The sequence below is a fragment of the Cataglyphis hispanica genome, chromosome 2 (assembly GCF_021464435.1).
Source record: "Cataglyphis hispanica isolate Lineage 1 chromosome 2, ULB_Chis1_1.0, whole genome shotgun sequence".
Lineage (NCBI taxonomy): Eukaryota > Metazoa > Arthropoda > Insecta > Hymenoptera > Formicidae > Cataglyphis > Cataglyphis hispanica.
The window spans coordinates 9,823,377-9,845,484 of NC_065955.1; the positions used below are offsets into that span (position 1 = coordinate 9,823,377).

A 22,108-nucleotide genomic window follows, 5' to 3' on the forward strand; every position below is an offset into this window, starting at 1 on the left:
TGGATTTTTGATGGGTATATCTTTGTTTGTTAGACTGACAAGAGGTAACCGAACGCTGTTTCTCTTTCATTGTGGAAAATAAAGAAGAGGGCGGTTCTCTAACATCTCTCTCTCCGCACGTCGCGGCGCGGCTGTTTCCTGGATTCGGTCTGCATTGCGCATTCACGAGACAGGCGCATCGTGGCGGTGGTTGTCCGTTGTCATCGTTGTCGTCGTCGTCGTGGTCGCTGTTGTCGTCGCCGCCATCGAGTCAGTTTCGACAGTGGCCTTGATAAGGAGCTCAGCACTATTGGGATAGTGAAGATAAGAGAACAAGTAACACGAAATCCAGCAAGAAATTCATCTAAAAGACGATTTACAAACAAGGCATTGACATTTGGTAAGTGAGACACTTCCAAATAATCTTGAGAATCAAAACTGTAGACTCGGATTTACACAAAAGGAGAGAGTTCGAAAGGAGAGAGCCTCCTAGAAAATTCTTCGTTCGATGTAATTTGTCCTTGCGTGTTCGATTCAATTATCGGGTTTTGCCTTCGGGGCAATCGGATTAGATAAATTATCATATGGGTGACAATAAATAGAGATAAAACATGGATGTCTCATGTTTAAAATAATCACTAAAAAAATTACTTTTTTATAAAAAGATAAAAAAGGCACCAAATACACGCGCTATGTGAAAAAATATTATATTTAAATAAAAACATCTTAAATAAAAATATTTTTATATAAAATAATTATTTAAATTTACTACAAAAATAATGATATCAGAAAAGCGCCAAAAAATAAAAATTTATGCTATAAAATTTATTTCTTTTATTATTCAAATAAAAACAATTTAATCAAACTTACACCAAAGTAAGGTATAAAAACTTAGCGTTACGAGCCGGGCATGCCGGGATATTCCTTTTTTTCATCAAAATATGACAGTTCTTTTTGCTTATTAAAAATATCCAGATTTTTCAAATTTCTTATCTATTCTTAATCTAAGAATAACGAATAATTACAAATAGTGTATCAGAAATATACATTATTATTTACAATCTATATTTATAAATTTTTTGATGAATAATTGTTATTCATGTAGTTTTATTAATTATATAAATAAGACAGAAAGATGTGAGTTCTATAATTCTATTTTGAATCGTAAGGGTACATTTTTTACAGTTCATGTATAATGCAGATCGTGAAGCGTTCACGAAATTGCTGATACATTCAAGACATTCTTTTATGTGGGACTTATAGAAATACAATTATTAAATGCAATTATTAAGTATTAATCACAAGTTTGATATTACAAAAATCTATTTCTAATAAAAATTTTTTATATAACTATTTTTTATTTAATAATATCCAATATATATTGTTTATTAATTATTTTTTGTAAAAATATTATATAAATATATCTTTAGCACCTCTAGATCACTATCTTTTTTTAATTTGCGCATCATCAACATTGATCCAAATATTAGATGTTCCTTTTCTACATATACTTATATAATGACCTTCATCATACATGAATCATGATAAAATGTAGCATTCAGCGTCTTATAAAATTGTCCAACTAGTAATATACTTTAGTTGTTGAAACAGATCGTAAGTTAAACTTTTGTGCTTTCATTAATTTATCTGTGATGAAAATAGTAGTAAATGAAGAACAACTATCTTTCTTGTTAACGTTATTTCATTTTTCAATATAAAATTATTTCCAGTACAATATTTACATGATTTATTGTGTGATTGATACCAATGTGAAAATATAACATTTAATAAATTATTAAGATTATAACTTTTGTTTTTCAAATTATTAATAGGAATCAAAATAATAATATTATTAATAATAGTAATTTTTGTATTATCATAAGTTTTGCAGCGCCGAATAAATCGTCTCATAATTTTCAAACCTGATTGGTGATAATTGTTAATGAGACTTGCATAAGAAATATTTTTTTATACAACGCAATTATAATTGCTTTGCATTACACTCATTCCTGTATACTAGAATCTTTAAAAATTGAATGTGGCCACTTAATTAGTTTTCGAAAAACATAATAACAGTGTATATATGAGTGTGCAAAGCAATTACAATTGTGTTGTATAAAAAAATTTTTTTATACAAGTTATTAACAATTGTCATCAATCAGATTTGAAAATTATTTAGAGACTATTTATTTCATTATAAAATAAAAATTGCCTATACCAAAAGCCAAATAACCAAACCAATATACAATGGCAATGCATTCTATAATTAAATAATATTAAAAAATAATATAAAAAATTAAAAAGTTTTAATTTTTATTATATAGTTTATATTTTTTATAATATCGTATATTATTATCTTAGAATATTATATTAAATATAGTTATATTATTATTACTTAAGTTAATTTTTCTTTATTCTTTAATTTAAGAATTTATAAAAAACGTAAGTTGTTTGTAATTTTCTTATTTAAATAAATATATAAATTTATAAAAAAGTACAAGCTGTTCGTAATTTTTTTATTTAAATAAATATAAATTGTTTGTAATTTTTTTATTTTATTTCTTTTTAAATTATTATGTTTTCCCTAATAATTTCTATTGGTTCTGTCATGTTTTTCTAAACTTTCGACCAATAAAAAGGAACACGCACTATGGTCAGACTCAATTCAGACTTGCACAAATGTAGGCTTTTAATTTAGATGCGGTTACTATGGTAATTTTTCAATCAATCAATCGCTAACTGCAGAGCGTTGCTAATATAACTCAAAACAAAACTAGCACAATCTTTCGTCAAAAGTAGTAAAACTTGACTTAAAGTTCTAATTTAAATTATATTATATACATCGTTGATGACACAGACTTGAAGGACGGAGCATAATACTCGAAGAGCGAAGGCAAGAGGGAGATCAGCCATCTTGCTCGGCGACATTAGTGCTGCTATCTAGTCAATAATAATAGTATTATTTCTTTCAAATTGCCAGATGTAATAAACGCCACATTATCTACTAGTCGTATGATTGATTATGAAATTAATTATCACATTTATACAAGTCAAGATTAAGTCGAACATGATCATTCTTATATATTTATCCATGATACAATGCATTTGTTCGAATATTGTCAAGAGATAATAATTTATATAGCAGGTTTTATTATCAGACATTTGATGAAATCTACAATTTGCGAAATATGCATACAATCATTAACTGATAATAATAAAACAGGAAAATTGATACATTTAAAAGATCGTGGCTCTTTAATATATCCATCTAAAAGCGTCATTAAAATATGTAAAGAAACCGAAAAAGTTATTAGGTTTTATATGAAGGGAAAAAATGAAATTGTATCAAATAAATATAATATATATCATGTTGTGCACGTTGTTTTATCCCATTTAAATATGAATAATATATTTATAGAATTATTAAATCATTCGAATGACCAAACATTTTTAACTTGTCATAAAATATATTTAGTAAAAAGTATTATTTTAAAATTTATTAAAGCGTTATTTTTATGTTGCGAAAAAAACTGATACAAATATTAATTATAGACATTTTTATAATGAATTAATATTATTTAAGGGACAATAAATAATTTATAAAATATTATTTGTATAATTTTAATATAATTTTAAAACGCGTTATTTTTATATTGCGAAAAAAACATACAAATATTTATAGTTATAGGCATTTTTATAATAAATTAATATTATTTAAGGGGCAAAAAATAATTTATAAAACATTATTTTCAATTTTATTTTCAAAAGTTTTTATTACCAAAGAAGTTAAACAATTAATTCTGTTAAGTACTAACAGATAGCAGCGCTAATGTCGCTGACCAAAATGGCTGAAAGTCAAAATCTCCCTCCTCATTTAGGCTTCAGCCCCCTCGCCTATAATATATATTTATTCTCCGTCCTTCAAATCCGTGGTTGATGATAACGTCGACGTTTCTTAAACAAAATTTTCACATTTTGAACTTTGCATTGTAATATCTCTGATCGTATATCATGTAGAACAAAAATAAAGACATTTTTCTTATATAATTAAGACCCAAGCTATCCATTAAACCTATTAAAAACTCGATCGGCCCAGCCGTTACTGAGAACCGTAATTATGAGGTATTTGCAACTGACCGACTCGCGTACAGATACACAGTGTGCTTCGCTATACTTGGCGCGAGACACTACCGTGTCTCTTGATTGTATTTTGGATAAGGTGATAAAAGCTTTCTAACATGAATTTTTACACAATATCATAGAAATACGCTTTAATATTAAGAAGAACCTAGACAATTCAAAAGTTAATAAATTTAATACGATTCATAATTTGACATTGCGTGTCCACACACAAACCATATTTTTAATCTTTTAAAATATTAAATTAATAATTAATTTATCAGTTAAGGTAAAAATTTGTTCTGTATAATATAATTTAATCTCAGAATCATAAATATTATTTTCAAATATATTATCAAATTAACTTATTTATGGTGATTGGCTTATAGTGACACAAAAATTATAATGACTATATATAAAAATATTGATTGTATACAATTCATGAAAATAAAAATTTTAATCTCACAGAACAATATTTACTTTAACTCACAAATTAATTATTAATTTTATATTTTAAAAGCCTAAAAAAGCTTTGTGTGTATGTTAAATTAATGTATGTTAAATTCATGAATTTGAAAATGTATTAGATTTATTAACTTTTTGTGTAGCTGATTTGTTCAGTTTCTTTCAATTTGATAAATTCCAAAAAAATTGTAAAAACAAATATTTTTTTATTATCTCATATATTAAAGTATAGTATATTATGTTAAAAATAAATTGAAATATTTATAGCACATTAGATTTTTTATATGTATATTCAGTCAATTTTGGCAACATCATAAGAATTTGACATCATATATTTTGAAAATATATTGCATAAATATTAAAATCTTAAATAGCGTGAAATTATAATAATAATATCAACAAAAATTATATGTAACATATGTTTGATAATTAATTATATACACACGCACATACACAGACGCACACGCACACGCACACGCACACGCACACGCACACGCACATATATATACATATATATATATATATATATATATATATATATACATATATATATATATATATATATATATATACATACATATATATATATATATATATATATATATATATATATATATATATGTGACTAAGAAAATGAATATTTATTCGGACAATTATAAAGTGTCATCTGCAATTGTGACTGTGTAAATGTAAAACTGAGTGAGAGGTTGTAAACGATTGGATTTTACTGTTCAGTTACAAAGACTATGCCAGACTGCCTGATTACAATATTCCGAGTAAATTCTGGGAAAGTAAATATTATTATAGCATTATATGCGATGATAATAAAAACAGCTATCGTCTTGATTAGTACTCGCTTTATATATGTATTTGGCAAATTTGCGGACAAAATTCTAATTTAAAAGAGCGTCTTATAAGATAATTTCGCGAATTAGAAATTCTGATTTTTATAAAAAACTTTGTATATGTACATGTAAGGAGAGTAATATAAAATATAAATAAATAAATTGAAATAAAATAGAAATAAATTGAAAAAATTTTAGTTGATACTAAAAACAAAAAAATTTAAAGAAAAAAATCAATTCTTATATGTAAAATAGCTGTTGGCTTTTCTCGATATGTCTCAAAAATGTTAAAAATTATTTCAAATATTCAAAAATATTTTATACAAAAGTTTTCTCAAAAACATCTCTATTTAATCACATCAATACAATTTTCAAAAAATATTTATTGAAAAAAGTTGTTTCAAAATTTTTATTAATTTTTTATTTTATTGCGGTGATTAAAGAAAAATGTTCCTACGCAATAAAATTTTTGTATAAAATATTTTTTGGAATTTCGAGCAATTTTTAAGATATATTAAAAACAATCGATTCTAAGCTGAGATTCTGAAAACCGAAATTTTTGAATTCATCCATTTATCTCTCCCTTCCTTCTGCATGTATGCAGTTTCAATAAAATCAAAATTTCCAAATTTCCTCGTTAGAGCTTATCTTAATGTATAGGCATGTACATTTTTTTTATATTTTTTAATTTTTGTATTTATTATATAAAATTTAGCTTATCTGTTGGAGCATATCTTGTATACAAAAATAAATATTATCCCTCTAAAAAAAAACCTTGGCCCAAAGTTGAAAAAAATACGCCAAGTACATAAAAAAAATTCTAACTTGTATGCAAAAAATTACTGACAAAAATTTTAATATTGTTCTTTCAAAAATAATTTTTAAAATAATTTTCCTTTGAAAAATAATTTTCAAGAAGAAAGAAAGCCAAAGTATATATACTACATAGTATGTATATTGACAAACAATTTATATTGAGATATATATTCAGTTAAGTTTTTCGTTTTTAATTTTTTTGATAAAATAACGTATTTTCAATTATACATATACAAAAAAAGCCAGAGTATACATACTACATATACTGACAAATGGATTAATAAATTAAAGCGATTAATATTTTGTTGCAATAAAAAATTTTGAGAATAATAAAATAAATACTACGTATGTATACTTTGGTTTCCTTTGCATATAACTAATATTATGTTGTGCATTGCGAAATATATATCCACCACTTTTTTTTCTATAGTATCATTTTTTATAGTTATGTGCTATAGTTAGTTTTTATAATTATGTTACATGCAAAGAAAGTTAAAGTATAATGTATCTCTAAAAAAAATTCTATTCTCATTTTGATTTTGAGAAAAATTTCTCGTCTCCTCAGATACATTAAGCTTTCTTTATACAGATATATGTATATTATACATCGCATACATTACGTCGGCGCACACTTTGTTGAGCTTAACCACTTGAAAAACCACTCGGTCAATAATCCGTTCGGTGTTGCTACCAAACTTTGATCATCTGCTGTCGTTATTGGCTTTCGTCTACGTGTGTCTGATTCAATTTTGTTGATACATGTAGATTTTTTACAGATCGTAATTATTATACAATTAAGATGCTTTTGATTGATGGATAATATATCTGCATTACAAACATAAAAGCTGAATGTAATAAATCATAATTTGAATATTATTGGTGTTGATTTATCACATTTATTTTTATAACAAAACATATCCACATATATAAGTGCACATGTTAATAGATCATAATTTGTAACCGACATTGTTTTAATAATGAGAGTTACAAAAAAAAGTATTACAAAAAAAGATATAAAAAAGCTCTTTGTATTCAAAGTATATTTAAAGGTATTTGAATGTTGAAGGTAATTTATCGTTGCGGCCTCGTATTTATCACAACCATTATTCTAAATCATAGTTTGCCGCAAATTATCGACATACTTTTTCACAATTGTATCGAAAGTACCTCGCGCAACTCCGGCTGTTTCCTTTTTTTTTTTCTTTTTGAAAACTTTACAATTATTCCAACGATAATGGCATTGTTTCTATTGCCATTGGAAATTTCTTTCTCGTTCATTTAGTCATTCGTAAGTTCGTTAAACGCGAAACGCATTTTTGTGTTCGCGAAACATTTTCAGTTGTTAGGCAGCACGCGCGATGTAGCCACTATTTATCGCAAATTAAAAAAGAAAGAGATTTTTCCGGTCAGTGAGAAAACTTGAATTTCGCCAAGTCCAAATTGTGTAATCCTAAATCATCATGGTGGCGACCGTAATAAGAGCTATCGCATTTTACAATTTCACAGTCCACGGGCAGCAGCGACTGTAAGTTTAACCGCGGTTTTAAGCGAATTTCGAGACTCTTCAGGGAACAATGGTGTGTAATATACGCTATGTGTGTACGTAGAAGTCGTAGAAAAACCCGCGGATAGTAGGAAATCGAATCGGACCATTCTCTTTCTCCCCCTATCTTAAAGCTACGGGGGTCAATTTATCTGCAGAGGCCATATCATCTTTTCCTCTATTGTTATTATTGTTATTCTTTATTATTATTAATATTGTTGTTGTTGTTGTTGTTATTATAATCATGTTAAATCAAGTAAAGAATATAATAATAAAATAAATAAAAATAAAAAAGAAAAACAATTTTCTCTCAGATGGCATACTTTGAATTTTATTCTAACTCTAAATTTTAATCCGACTTTCTTTAACATAAAAAAATAATATAGAATAGGTAATCATTACATTGCGATATTGTACTGCTATCGCTGTTATCGCTTCGCATCGATTTCTTCTCAGTATAATGCTATTACATGCAGTTGTAGTTGCGCAACGAAAGTATATACTTCGTCTAGGCTCCAAGGTTTCGTTGCTCCTCTAATGTCATTTTAACTCAATAACGCGGATTTAATCCTTTCAAGTATGCATTATTGACAGATCTATATGAATCATAACATCTCATGTTCTTTAGTTTGGAAATTGAAGGATGATGTAAAAATTCTAATTTCTAATGCAGTATTTTTTTATGTTAAAGAAAGTCGGATTAAAATTTAGAGCTAGAATAAAATTCAAAGTATGCCATCTGAGAGAAAATTGTTTTTCTTTTTTATTTTTATTTATTTTATTATTATATTCTTTACTTGATTTAACATGATTATAATAACAACAACAACAACAACAATATTAATAATAATAAAGAATAACAATAATAACAATAGAGGAAAAGATGATATGGCCTCTGCAGATAAATTGACCCCCGTAGCTCAGTGTATTTCATGTATTGTAAGCGTCTAAAATTCGTCATCTAATATTCCGGCTATATATTGAAAAGGTTACTAGTCATGGAACATTTTATGTAATAGATAGACGCTACTGCACACTGTTAACTTGATATAACATCTTTAAGTGCACATGAAAAATTAAATTTTTTCGTTGACCTGTAGTTTCTTTTATTTTTTTTTTAAGTGAGTTGAAAATGAATCTCTTATGATAAGTGAAAGTAGTAGCAAGTGTACTTCGACATTCGAAAAGTAAATACATTTTTTTTATTTTTGTCTTTTTTTCTTGATATATTGTTAAAAATATGCTAATGTATTTAAAATGACCTTCTTTGATTGCAGGTATTATGGTCCCTGGAGGTCATATTAAATGTAGAAATTATACTTTTTATTTTTAAAAAATGTTTTCAGATTTCAATTTTGTGTTAATAACTTTCTTCATTTTAAAGATGCCTCAAATGAACATTTCATCAAAGCCAAAAAAAAGCGAAAATCATAGAATACAAAGCAAATGAAAGACTGCGGAAGCATTACGCAGTAAAACTATAGGGTTCAAAAAGGTAGTTGTAAAACATTTTCTGTTTCACGAACGACATTAAGAAAGCTTGTCTTTCTGAAATTCCATCAAATTTAGTTGTACAAAAATCATTTTGTACAACTGGAAAGCTTTATTAGAAAGCCTGTGTTATCACCATTTTTAGAAAATTATTTGAATATTTGTTGTTTATAAAACACAGTTACTATAACTAAAACATATGAATGCTAGACAAATGGCTTATTAATTATTGTGAAGTACATTTCTCTAATGACTGAAGAGGTGAGATTTGGATACGATGTCTAAATTGTGATATATGGGCACAAAATGAATGTGCTGATATAGAAAACGAGCATTATATGTGATTTTTGTAGCTAAATGTTATTTTTGTTTCCATTTTTTCTTTTTATACATATATTTAATACGATCTTGGGTGCCATATTATCCACATATTTCTTATGATTAATATTTTTAAAGTGTTTCAAATAAATTTTTTTTTATCATAATTGGAATTTTATTCCTTTTTAAATACAAAATCTTGTCACGGACAAAATAAAGTTTGTAATAATATATTTTTATAAATTATTTAAATAATCATATTTTATTGATTTATAGTCTAAAAACAAATTAGGGATGAGATATATTATTACCTTCTTTTGTGATAATAATAAGATACAGCATCAATATTATAACAATATAGATAGATAAAAATATGGATAGATAGAAATTACAAAGTCGTGAAATTGCACTCACGTATATATTTTACAGAACAATGTCATTCCAAAACATTTATTTAATAAAAGAATTAAAAATATTAATCTTTTTAACTCACGTTCTTCCCAAAAAGTTGAGAAGAGAGGAAAGTTATCATCAAAAAATCATAAAAATAGAAAACTCAAATAACGAATACAATACTTTAAAATGAATTAATAAAATGAATTGTGAATTAATAAAATTTTCCAATTACTTATATTTTATCTTACCATCGTAGACATGGCAAACAATAAAAAATTATCATTGCATTTCCTTTAATAATTGCTTTCACCGATTCAATTTTATCACACGCTAAAAAATCTCCTGATAAAACAAAAATTTGAAAATGGTACAATAAATAAAATACATCTCATAGAATATTATCACACACAACTCAACAATACAACCGAAAGACATTCTTTAAAAAAACCGACAATAAGGAACTCTGACAATATCACATATATCCACCTATCCATCCATGTTTTCTTCGACCAGTACCAATCCATTATCTAAAACAAACCAAAAATGATTTATTAATATATCACAACAAAATATATCTCATGAGATTTCCACATTATTACAATTAGCCGGTTTTCCTTCCTGTTCACAAAAAACAAGAACAATTGGATCTATGAATTTATCAAAGATATTGAATGTAATTTACTAAAAGTTGATCTCCACAAAATTGACAATCAGAAATCTAATAACACCACAGCTCTACAAATTTAACAAAAAACCCCTTCAATTATTTCCCATAGACAACATCCTATTAGAAAGACAAAAATCAATAATAAATTTTAAAAAAAAACATCCAGAAATAATTTTTATACGTGCAGATAAAAAAAAATCGTAACGCTAGACAAAAACAATTATGTAACAAATATGCAATCAATATTGAACGATATTAATATATATTCCGTCATAAAAATAATTGTTCCAAAAAAATTGAAACAGACCTTAACAATGTACTGAAACATCTGTTAGACAACAACCATATAACTAAAAAACAATACTACTTATTAAGATCCAGCAACAAATTATTGCCTAAAGCATATAGTGTATCTAAAATCTACAAACAAGGATTCCTTTTACGTGCCATAGTCTCGTCTCTGAACAGTTCTATATTCACTCGCTAATTTCTTACATGACATATTAATAAGCAGTTTACCACGTGCACGCAGTCACATTGAAAATAGCTTTCAATTTTCCACCATCATTTCAAATCAAAAATTAAATCGATCGTATTGATGTCTCTAGACGTGGTATCACTGTTTATTAATATTCCCATAGATATGCACTAGAGCATACATAACAGATGGTCTTACATAAAAAAATCCACAAATATACCGAAAGATTTGTTTTTAAATCTTATTAAATTCGTACTGACATCGACATATTTTACATTTGACAATATTATTTATAAACAAACATTTGGTACCCTTATGGGTTCAACATTGTCCCCAATCGTGCCCAACATAGTGTTGCAAGATATCGAGAATAAAGCATTACACAAACTTGAAATTACACTCCCATTCTATTACAGATACGTAGACGATATACTATTAGCAATGCCTAAGAATTTCGTTCAGAACATCACAACAATTTTTAATTCGTATCACGAAAGAATTCAGTTCACGCATGAGTGAGAGATGGACCGGTCAATAAGCTTTCTGAGTATAAAAATAAAAATAATAAACAATACCATAATAACTGATTGGCGCTAAAAACAAATCCAATCGAACAAGTATTTATTTTAGTTTTATTCTAATCACCCCATATGCCACAAAATTGGCATTATTATTATATGTACTTATTGATAGGGCCATGCTCTTATCTCACCCCATGTTCCACACAAAAACAAGTCACAATAGTTATTAACACACTTATAGAAAATGATCACCCATTCTCCTTTATTTTCAAATATGTACAAAAAAGAATAAAAAACTAATTAATAGGAAATTATTTCCTATTAATTTTCCCCTTTATTTTCAAACATGTACAAAAAAGAATAAAAAACTAATTAATAGGAAATTCCGAAAAAATAACATAACTTCAAATAGTACACAAAACAAAGACTGAAAATTTATAGCAGTTCCTTATAAAAATTTATCCGAACAAGTGTGCATGTCCGAGGTTCTAAGTTTGTAACAGGGTACAAATGTTTCAATAGATTAGATAGATTCATCAAAGCAGAAAAAGACAATACACCGTCAGAACAAAACAATAGTGTTATATCTAAAATTGAATGTAATGATTATACAGCATTATGTATCGGCCATAAACCAAGAGACAATTAAAAACTAGAATACAAGAACATAGAAACATTCTTAAATTACTCATCTAAACATTCTTAAATTACTCATCTAAACATTCGGTATCACCCAACATATATTACTCATTTACTAATTACTCATCTAAACATTCGGTAATCACCCAACATATATTAGATAAAAATCATAATATAAATTGGAACAAAGTATCAATTTTGGATCGGGAAACCAATTATCAAAAAAATTAGTTGCAGAAACAATTTGTATCAAACAATAAAAACATGTATTACGATAGAAGGCATCAAACTTCTTGACAAAGCATACTTTCCGTTACTCGGATCCCTTGGTAAAAAATAAAATAATAATCAAAATATTATTGTTATTCTTTTGATCTTTCTGTTATCTATATTTAAAGGATGAAGCACATTGTACCGTCATTAATTGTTAAGAACCGTTTTACTAGATAATAAATTTTCGTTCCTGACTTAGCATTGTGATGTGAACGTTACATAATTGTGACAAAAATCAGTTAACAAGTTATTATTTATTAGCATTTATTAATACAAGCGTTTTAACGGTGACAAATTTTTAGTTAACAAACAAATATTTGTTGTTTTAACGCGGCTAACGAATAATATGTAAGTGAAATATGGTTATTATATAATAAAGGATTTTATTGCGTCTGTATTATTGATGTTAGTCAATAACATTAACTTATTATAGTTCGGCGATACTAAGAATAAACGAAAGACACATTAAACCACTACTACAACAACATTTATCAAGTGAGTGACATAATGATGCACACAATCACAGCATATTCAAACAACATGCGATAAAAAAACAAAATAGCATTAAATTAACACCATTGTACAAGCAATAGAAATAAATCTGATTATTTAAAATCGATTTATTTAAAATCATCAGCGGCTGAGGAAGCACCAGTAAGTGCCGAAACGTCCCGACAGAAAGTCAATATAATATTATAATTTAAATAAAGAACGATTATTAAATTAATTGTACAACGCTCGTTACAGGCCTTGTTGGTTTATTTATTATTATTTATAACACAAGCTTAATTTTAATTTTAACAATACTAATAATAACAATAATAATAACAATAATAAGAATAACAACAACAATAATAACAACAACAACAATAACAATAATAATAATAAGAACAATAGTAATATCAACAATAATAATAACAACAATAATAATAACAACAACAATAATAACAATAATAATAATAATAATAATAATAACAATAGTAAAAATAAAAACAGTAAAATATAATAATATAGATAATAATAGTAGAATAATTGTAGCTTTTAATATAACTGCCGAATTAACTATTATCTCCATCAATCTGGCAGTTATTCATTGGTATTTTTTCTAATTATTGTGTATTGTGGAATTATGCATATTACCTATATTATTCTCTATTTTCTATTCTAAGAACAAAACTATTCCAAAATATCATTACTTTATTTTGAGAAACGTCAATTTTTTTGCAGGTGAAATTTTTCTACATAATTAATTATGGATAATTATATCGAGAAATTGATCAAAAACAACATAAAAATAGTTTTTACATAAAAATCGATCAATACTTTGAAAATAATATGTTGTAATCATAGTGCGAAAAAGTTATAAAGGATTGACGCGTAATTTTATTTTAACTGCCTTGTATTAGAATGACTGCATTTCAGAGAATATAGTCGATAATAACAATATATAAAGTGTTCCAAAATTATTAGATGTCATTTTTGTTTTGAGCAGATTCTTTGACCAATTGTTAAAATCGAGTTAAAATTAATATCGAAAAAAATCAGTATTTTTTGCAAGTTTCCATTTTTTGTTTATCATATATATATATATATATATATATATATATATATATATATATACATGCATCACTACATACACGCACACACGTATGTGTGTGTGTGGGATGTGCGCATGTGTGTGTGCGTGTGTGCGTGCGAGCGTGCGTGCGAGCGTGCGTGCGTGCGCCGTGCGAGCGTGCGTGCGAGCGTGCGTGCGTGCGCCGTGCATGCGTGTGTGTGTGTGTGTGTGTGTGTGTGTGTGTGTGTGTGTGTATATATATACACATATATGTATCTGTATATACAATGTCCAGTGTCAATCGCATCACTCATCGTATGCAGGTAGAGTAAACAAAACTGAGGAGAAAAGTCCTGTACCATTTTTTTCTATAACGCTTAATAAAAGAGTTATTATTGAATGAAGTCTGGCCTATCATCGCCGATCTTTAGCTGGACGCACGGTCGGTGAGCCGCGCGCCTGGTAGTGTGTGCGAGCGCTCAGTTGTTACGACGACTCATCGTGCGCCTGCCTGAAGATCGACGATGATAGGCCAGAATTCACTCAACTCTTTTACTAAGCGTTATAGAAAAAAAATGATACAGAACTTTTCTCTTCAGTTTTGCGTGCTCTACCTGCACACGACAGGTGATGCGATTGACGCCGGATCCTGTATATATATATATATATATATATATATATATATATATATATATATATATATATATGTATATATATGAAAGCTTAATAAAAGAGTTATTATTGAGTGAAGTCTGGCCTATTATCATCGATTTTTAGCTGAATGCACGTCAGTGAGTCGCGCGCCTGTTAATCGTGCGCCACTGCATAACTAAGCGCTCACGTACACTATCAGGCGCGCGGCTCACTGACGTGCGCCCGGCTAAAGATCGGTGATGATAGACCAAATTTCAGTCAATAATTCTTTTATTAAGCGTTATAAAAAAAATGGTATAGGACTTCTCTTCTCAGTTTTACCTACTCTATCTGCACATAACGGGTGATGCGATTTACTCCGGACACCCTGTATATATCTTTGTAACTAAACCTCAAATTAAAATTTTATTAAAAAATGTCTCTACCTGAGATATTACCTAAAAAATGTAATTTGAAAAAAAAGCTCATTAATCTTTCAGGTGCGCATTGCTCTATCCTTTTTAATTAATTTCTTATTAATTGTTGTGAAAATCGCAAAACGGTAGATGATATTTCTATCCAGTTTAACATGCTTTATATGCACACGAGAGATGATCCGCGAATTATGGGACATCTTGTATATTCCTTAAGTTTTGCACGTAGTGATTCGATAGAGACGAGATGATACCGATTTCGAAAATACATCGCGGATAAAAAAGTAGAAGTGTCAGAACAGAAAAGAGTAGCAGTAATAGAGAGAAAAAGAAGGAAAGGGATGACAAAAATAGGAGTAAGAGGGAAAGAAAGGAAAAGGGGAAGGAGAGATATATTGTGTGTGTGTGAAGATGGCAGGCGCTGTGATATCGATCGTACGTAATATCGCGTGCTACGAGACTGTGTTCCGATATGAGCGCACCGACGCTCGGCGTTCCTTGTGTGTCGTGTATTCCACTTGTTCCGGTATAATATAACCGCCTACAGACGCACGATTTATGTCGTGAGTAGAGGTATCGTGTCCGTGCATGTGTGCGCGCTATGCCCATGCTAGTCCCTTTGTTAAACCATTTCATCAAGTGAAATGATAGATTCGTCAATAGCCACGATGACGCGATGTCACTTGGTTCGATATTATTGATTGCTGCACAGGCTAAGTGTACGCGTAATTCACGCCATGCTCCCCATTATTATCAAAAAGAAATCATCGATGAATCAGATGCGCGGCTTTTGAACGCCGTAGTTCTGTTCTATATGAAAAATGTTAAATGTACAACCGAATAGATTTGATATATTTTATATATGCAATATATTTAATATTATATTTTTATATTCTTTAATTTTTTTTTTATTTATTTTGATATATTTTGTAACAAAAAGTGGGAGAAAGGAGGGGGGGAGAGAGAGAGGGGGGGGAAGGAGAGTGTACATGTATACTTCACTACTACGTACTAACATACTGCAAAATATATAAACAAAATCATATGTCACTATGCGATGTATACAGCGCTATTGTTTTGCGTTTAGAATTTCTTTAATTTGCAAAGTATATCTTATAAGATGTATAATTTGAAAAACAATTTTTCGTAAACTCTAAGTCGCATAAAACACTTATACCGAAGCAAAGTATAAAAATTTGACGTGCCCAGATTGCATTAGAATATACTACTAAAAACATAAGGAACACTTTTTATATCCTAAAAATGGAGCTATTTTCAAATCGTTGAAACTCGACGAAAAATCATCGTACACAAAATTAAAAAAGCATTTTAAAGCTTGAAGTTTTAACTTTAACGCACTTGGCGTGCCCGGGTCAAAAACATATACAATTAATTCGTGTTGTACAATATTTCATATTATGTAAAAATTACTTGCATCATTTATCATTATTAGTGCAATTAGGATTCCTTTGATTTGCAAAATATATCTAATAAAATATATATAATTATATTAGAATTTCTTTGATTTGCAAAATATATCTTATAAAAAATATATAATTATATTAAAATTCTTTTGATTTGCAAAATATATTTTATAAAATATATATAATTATATAAATAAATATATGATATAATATGCAAATAATTTTCATATCACATGCAATATTGTATAGACAACACAAATCTAGTTCCATGTTTACGACGGGCACACCAAGTTTTTATATTTTGCTTTGTAAGTTTGTTTTATACGCGCGCCCCGACTTAGAGTTTATGAAAATTTTTTTTTTCAAATTATACATCCTGTAAGATATATTTTGTAAATTAAAAGAATTTTAATTGCACTTAACATTAACAAATTATTTGATATTGTAGTACGTAACATCTTTAATAAACTCTAAAGTAATGTAATTTGTGAAATACTATTCAAAATTGAACTTATTTCGGAAATCATTCTGTTAATAAAAATTAAATTTAATAAAAAATTTAATTTTAAGGAGAAAATCTGTCTAAAACATTTCTATAAAAATTTTATGATATTTACTATTTTAAATTACAAATCTTTACAAACTGAATTACTTATAAATACTTGGCCAGTTAATTATTGATTTAATTTAATTTTTTTATTTTTTAGAGAAAAATTTTTTTATTAGTTATTTTTCAGAGATAAGTATCTTTTCAACTTTCTGTTGTGTACACGGAATATTTTTTATGTACTTGGCGTACTTTTTTTACCTTTGAGATTTTTTATTGTGATTATAATTTTTAGCAGAATTTTTATATAGCAGTTAACATAGAAGCAAAGAATTATGTGCGTATAAAGTTATTATTATTAATATTATATACAGAGAACTATGTGCATATAAATTTATTATTACCAATATTATATTACAGGTTGTCCGGGTATTCAACCGACTTTCAGAGATTGTCGGGGGCAGCCTAAGAATCATTTTTTGCAAATGGAGCTAGGATCGAAAATGCATTGTTACATCGCCACAACATTAGAAAATTAGCAAAACTCTGAGCAAGACAGCCTGCCATGATATCACAACCGCTTAAGACAGCGCATGGCACGTTGCTTGTCCGAAAAATACTGCAACTAAATGACAATGATCAATTATACCCTGTAAGTCAATGTCGGAAGATAGAAATATGATCCTTATGGGCTTTCTGCAATGTCTAATCTCTCGATATATTTTTCCTCGTTTTGTTCAGTATCCAAAAAGTTTGAAGAAATTGTTGAACAAGCAACACGCCATGTGTTCGTGACATCAGGTGCATGGTAAGCTGCCTTGCTCAGAGTTTTTACCGCCGATTTTCTTGACATGTCGTAATGATGTAACATTACGTTATCAATTCTAAATCCATTTGCAAATAATGATTTTTAAGATGTCTCCAAAAATCTTTAAAAGTTTATGGGTTGAATATCCGGACACTCTATATAATAATAACAACTATAAAAATAGGAATTTCTACATAATTATTTTATTGTGCTAATTATAGTCATAAATACTACACACTTTTCTCTTCGTATAAGTGAAAAAATGTCGTAGAAATATTTCTGCAGAAAATAAAAAATTACAAAGTTAACAGAATTTTGTTACATCTTATAATTCTCATATAATAATGTTAATCGTTATTTGATTTGTAGAATATTTTGTACAGAGTCCGAAAAAATTCTAGTTATCAGTATGAGTATATAGAATTTCAGAATATGCAACTGGCAAGAACAAGAACTGGCAAGAAATTTTAAACGCTTCTTCTTTAAAGACAAAAAAGGGTGAATATTGTACTTTTTTCCTATTAACCATATAATACTGACTAATATTAACCAATTGATTAGCCTAACAGTAAGTTAGAATCCTTACAGTAAGAGCACAAATTGAATAATGCAAAAAAAGAATTAAGAAAAAAGGAAAAACTTGACTATAAAATCAGTTACATGTCCATAAAGAAAAAAAGGAACAACAATCAATCACAGATTATTTGTCTTTAAGGTATCGATAATGTCCGCATTCACTTTTATAAAATGAGACAATAACGTTCACAGTCACAGAAAATCACATCGTTACTTGTTTTTAATTGTGATAATATCCGGAATGAGTCACAAAATGAGTCACAAAACAAAATCAAGAAACCCGCAATCACCGTCTGAGAAAGCTCATGCGTGTTGTTATACTTGTTACGTGAACTCGAATGTTCTTGAATCCACAGAAGAATCCCTGAAAAAATGGGAAAAATGAGGTAATGAGAATTTTCTCATAATAGGAACTTGCTAGGGAAACGGATGCATGAGAGAGAAAGCGCGAACGAATGGGTAAGTGGAATAACTAAGAAGTTGATAATGATGATTGAAATTTTTCTAACATTCCGCCCGCCTCAGCAACAATATTGCCGACTGATGATCCGATGATGCTTATGATGAATCCGGGGAAGTTGATGGTTGATCCGATATAATTAAAAGTTGATCTGACGATATCGAGAGGACCATCTGTTTAATGGTTGGCCGCTTGAGTTCTGTTGTAGCTATCTTGAAAGTAAAAATTCTGCAATGTCCATCTGCCTCGAGGTGAAATGCCAAAATTCGCGCGAATAGCCACTTTGATGATGGAAATCGTTCATCTGTAATAAATATTTAATGAATTTTGATTTGAATTGATGGGTGATGCGACTTTCATTTTGCAAGTTAGCGTTGCAGACATGATGATGACTACCGTGACTAGAAGCATTGAAGTTGTTGCTGGATAAACTGCGCCAATTAGATAGCTATGAGATGGGCACAAATGAAAGAAATGACTCTAAAATGATGCCTCGCCGATGAGAAAGTGTCCCTATGTGAGCGCCATCAGATCTTTCGGATCGTCTGAAAGAGAGACAGAAGAGTTATAAGTAATTGTCAGACAGAAGAGTTATAAGTAATTGTCAGAAAAATTAAAAGTTTTTCATAGGCATAAAGATGATGTTGGTTTTGCCGATGATCCATCCTAGATGATGACTGACTTAACGACCATCTGTCATTTTATCGCCAAAATGAGAAACTATTGGAAGATTAAACAGTTAGTTCATGCCGTCATGGATCAGTAGCTGAGAAAGATCTCCAAATTCCTTTAATTTGTAAGTGACTAGCCGCCAAACAGTAGCATCTGCCACAGTGAAATTGATATCGCAATTACTGAAGAGATTTTGACAGATTCGTTAGCCGCTGATATACTGTGATGAACTCTTCCATTGAGTCTGTTACTGCCTCAAGATAAATCGCCGATGTTGAGAAACAAAAAAATATTGCAAATCTGCCCTTGTGACATTTAGTCTCTCGTCCTTATATAATGAACCCTAAATTGAAAAACGGACGAGAAAGCGAATGCGAGACAGTGGCAGCTGACTCATGAGTTGTGCACAGCGGAGAATGAAAGATCTTATTGATGCTTGATCACTAAGTGATCTACTTGATCCAGTAAGTCTTGCGAAGACATATGTCAAGATTAATTTTCGTTAAGTTCCGCCGTCGAAATTCCGCAGATGAGCATCCAAGATGATAAGTTAAGACAAGTGAGATTTCCGAGGCAAGACGGCTAACTTGCATTTCTTTGAATTTATCGATGAGAAGTATGCTGCGGATACTGAGAAGTATCCGACTTAATATAATCGTGCTGATTCCAGATTTCTAGAAGAGAGTAGGGTAGCCAGAAATGATATAGAAATAATATATTTTCCTTTTGAGAATACAGGTGCCAACTCTGTTGGCAAAAAGTTGTAATCCAAAGCAATGAATGAAGAATTACGATAGAGAAGATCCCAGAAGCATTGTTGTTTCACTATTGATGCCATAAAAGAGTTTTGACCGTGCATTGAGATTCACCATAGAATTTAATTGAGAAGCCATATTTGATTAATATTGAGAAGATTGTACCAACTATGAAGGATTGTCTCACCAAAGATGATGCCAAGAGAGTTAAATTGAAGAAGGATCATAGAGAGCTGCACAATCTGCTAGATTTTCCTTGCCGGGAACAATTCATTATTGTGGTACAAGCTCTTGAATTGCCACTACCTGTTCGAGAACAAAGTCCTTCCAGGGAGAGATGATTATTGCTATGTGTGTAATATCAATTCATATCAGATTGACTCGTCCAGAGTGAGACGCCGATGTCAAGAATGGAAATAGAGACATGTGTATAGAGATCTGCAGATCATGTTTGACTAGTTGTTTTGAGACGAAGGTAAGTTCCGATCAAAATGAATTAATGAGCATCCGAACTTGAAGAAAATTGCCGAGGTATTACTTGGTGAGACTTTAATTGCAGGCGGGGAAGCTATTAAAAAGTGCAAGGAATGAGTAGCCGCCAGCGCGAGTCAATCCAAAGCGGAGTGAGAGAAAGAGAAAATTAACGTATTGTTTTAGAATAGCGGTAACCACATATACAAAAAAATGTCTTTTACAGATAAAGAAAAAAGCATGAAATCTCACTACACTCACCAATTTGGTTCGAAAGACCATAAAATGTTTTGTAGAGAGACCGAGGAAATTTTTATTGTCAGTATGAGTAGAATTTCAAAATACACAACCGACGAGATTACACAAAAAAATTTTAAATATATCTTAGAGACAAAAAAAGCATGAATATTTTACTTTATTACCATATTTACTTTATTAACCATATAGCTAATTCTTACAGTAAGAACATAAATTGAGAATCGCAAAAAAATTCTAAGAAAAAAAAAGAGAATTCTATACAAGATCAGTTGTATCCGTAAAAAAAAGAAATTACAATCATAGATTACTTGTTTTTAGTGTATTTATAGGTTTTAATATATATATATATATATATATATATATGTATAATAATGTACATATAAGGTCACAATCAACCGTACCGTACTTATCTTTAATTGTGAGAATGTCCGCAAGTATAATCATAAAATGAGACAATCCCGAATATCAGGAAACTAGTAGTCTGTGTCCGATAAAGCTCGTGCGTATTGTTATACTTATTGTGTGAGACCGAATGTTTTCGAATCAGCAGAACAACCGAGAAAGTGGAAAAAATTGGGTGATCGAATAAACCTACGCATAATTGACCAATATCAATCGACCATCGAATGCCAGTTTCTGATTGGGCCGGTCAGGGTTCAAGAGAATAGGCTAGGGAATGCGTGAGAGAGAAAATATGAACGAATGTGTGAGTGCACTCACTCATACATTCGTTCGCACAACAGAGGCTGACTAGAAAGTTGATAATGATGATTGCAATTTTTTAAACATAGGAATAATATAAGCGAAATTTGAGACTACTCCAAGGATAATGTGGGGGAGAGCATACATGGCGGCTGTAATCCTTCTTCTAGGATGGCTATATGTCTTCGTTTGCGTAGAAGGTACGTGTTTATTTACGCACAAGATTAGCACAGAGAATAATTTGAAATAATATCGGAAAA

General features: G+C 29.2%; 1 protein-coding gene across 3 annotated transcripts in view; it reads left to right on the top strand.

Annotated features, from left to right (window-relative positions):
• Positions 1–232: 232 nt before the first annotated feature.
• Positions 233–22,108, top strand: part of LOC126859157 (uncharacterized protein CG3556) — a 61,353-nt gene continuing 39,477 nt past the window's right edge. The window contains exons 1-2 of one of the 3 annotated variants that reach the window (XM_050610190.1): positions 233–379; positions 21,938–22,048. In XM_050610190.1, coding sequence (XP_050466147.1) covers positions 21,976–22,048 — 73 coding nt within the window. In that variant the 5' untranslated portion in view covers positions 233–379; positions 21,938–21,975. Of the gene's footprint in view, positions 380–15,397; positions 15,739–21,562; positions 21,853–21,937; positions 22,049–22,108 lie in introns of those variants that run through there. The other 2 variants (XM_050610191.1, XM_050610192.1) reach the window with 2 other exon arrangements.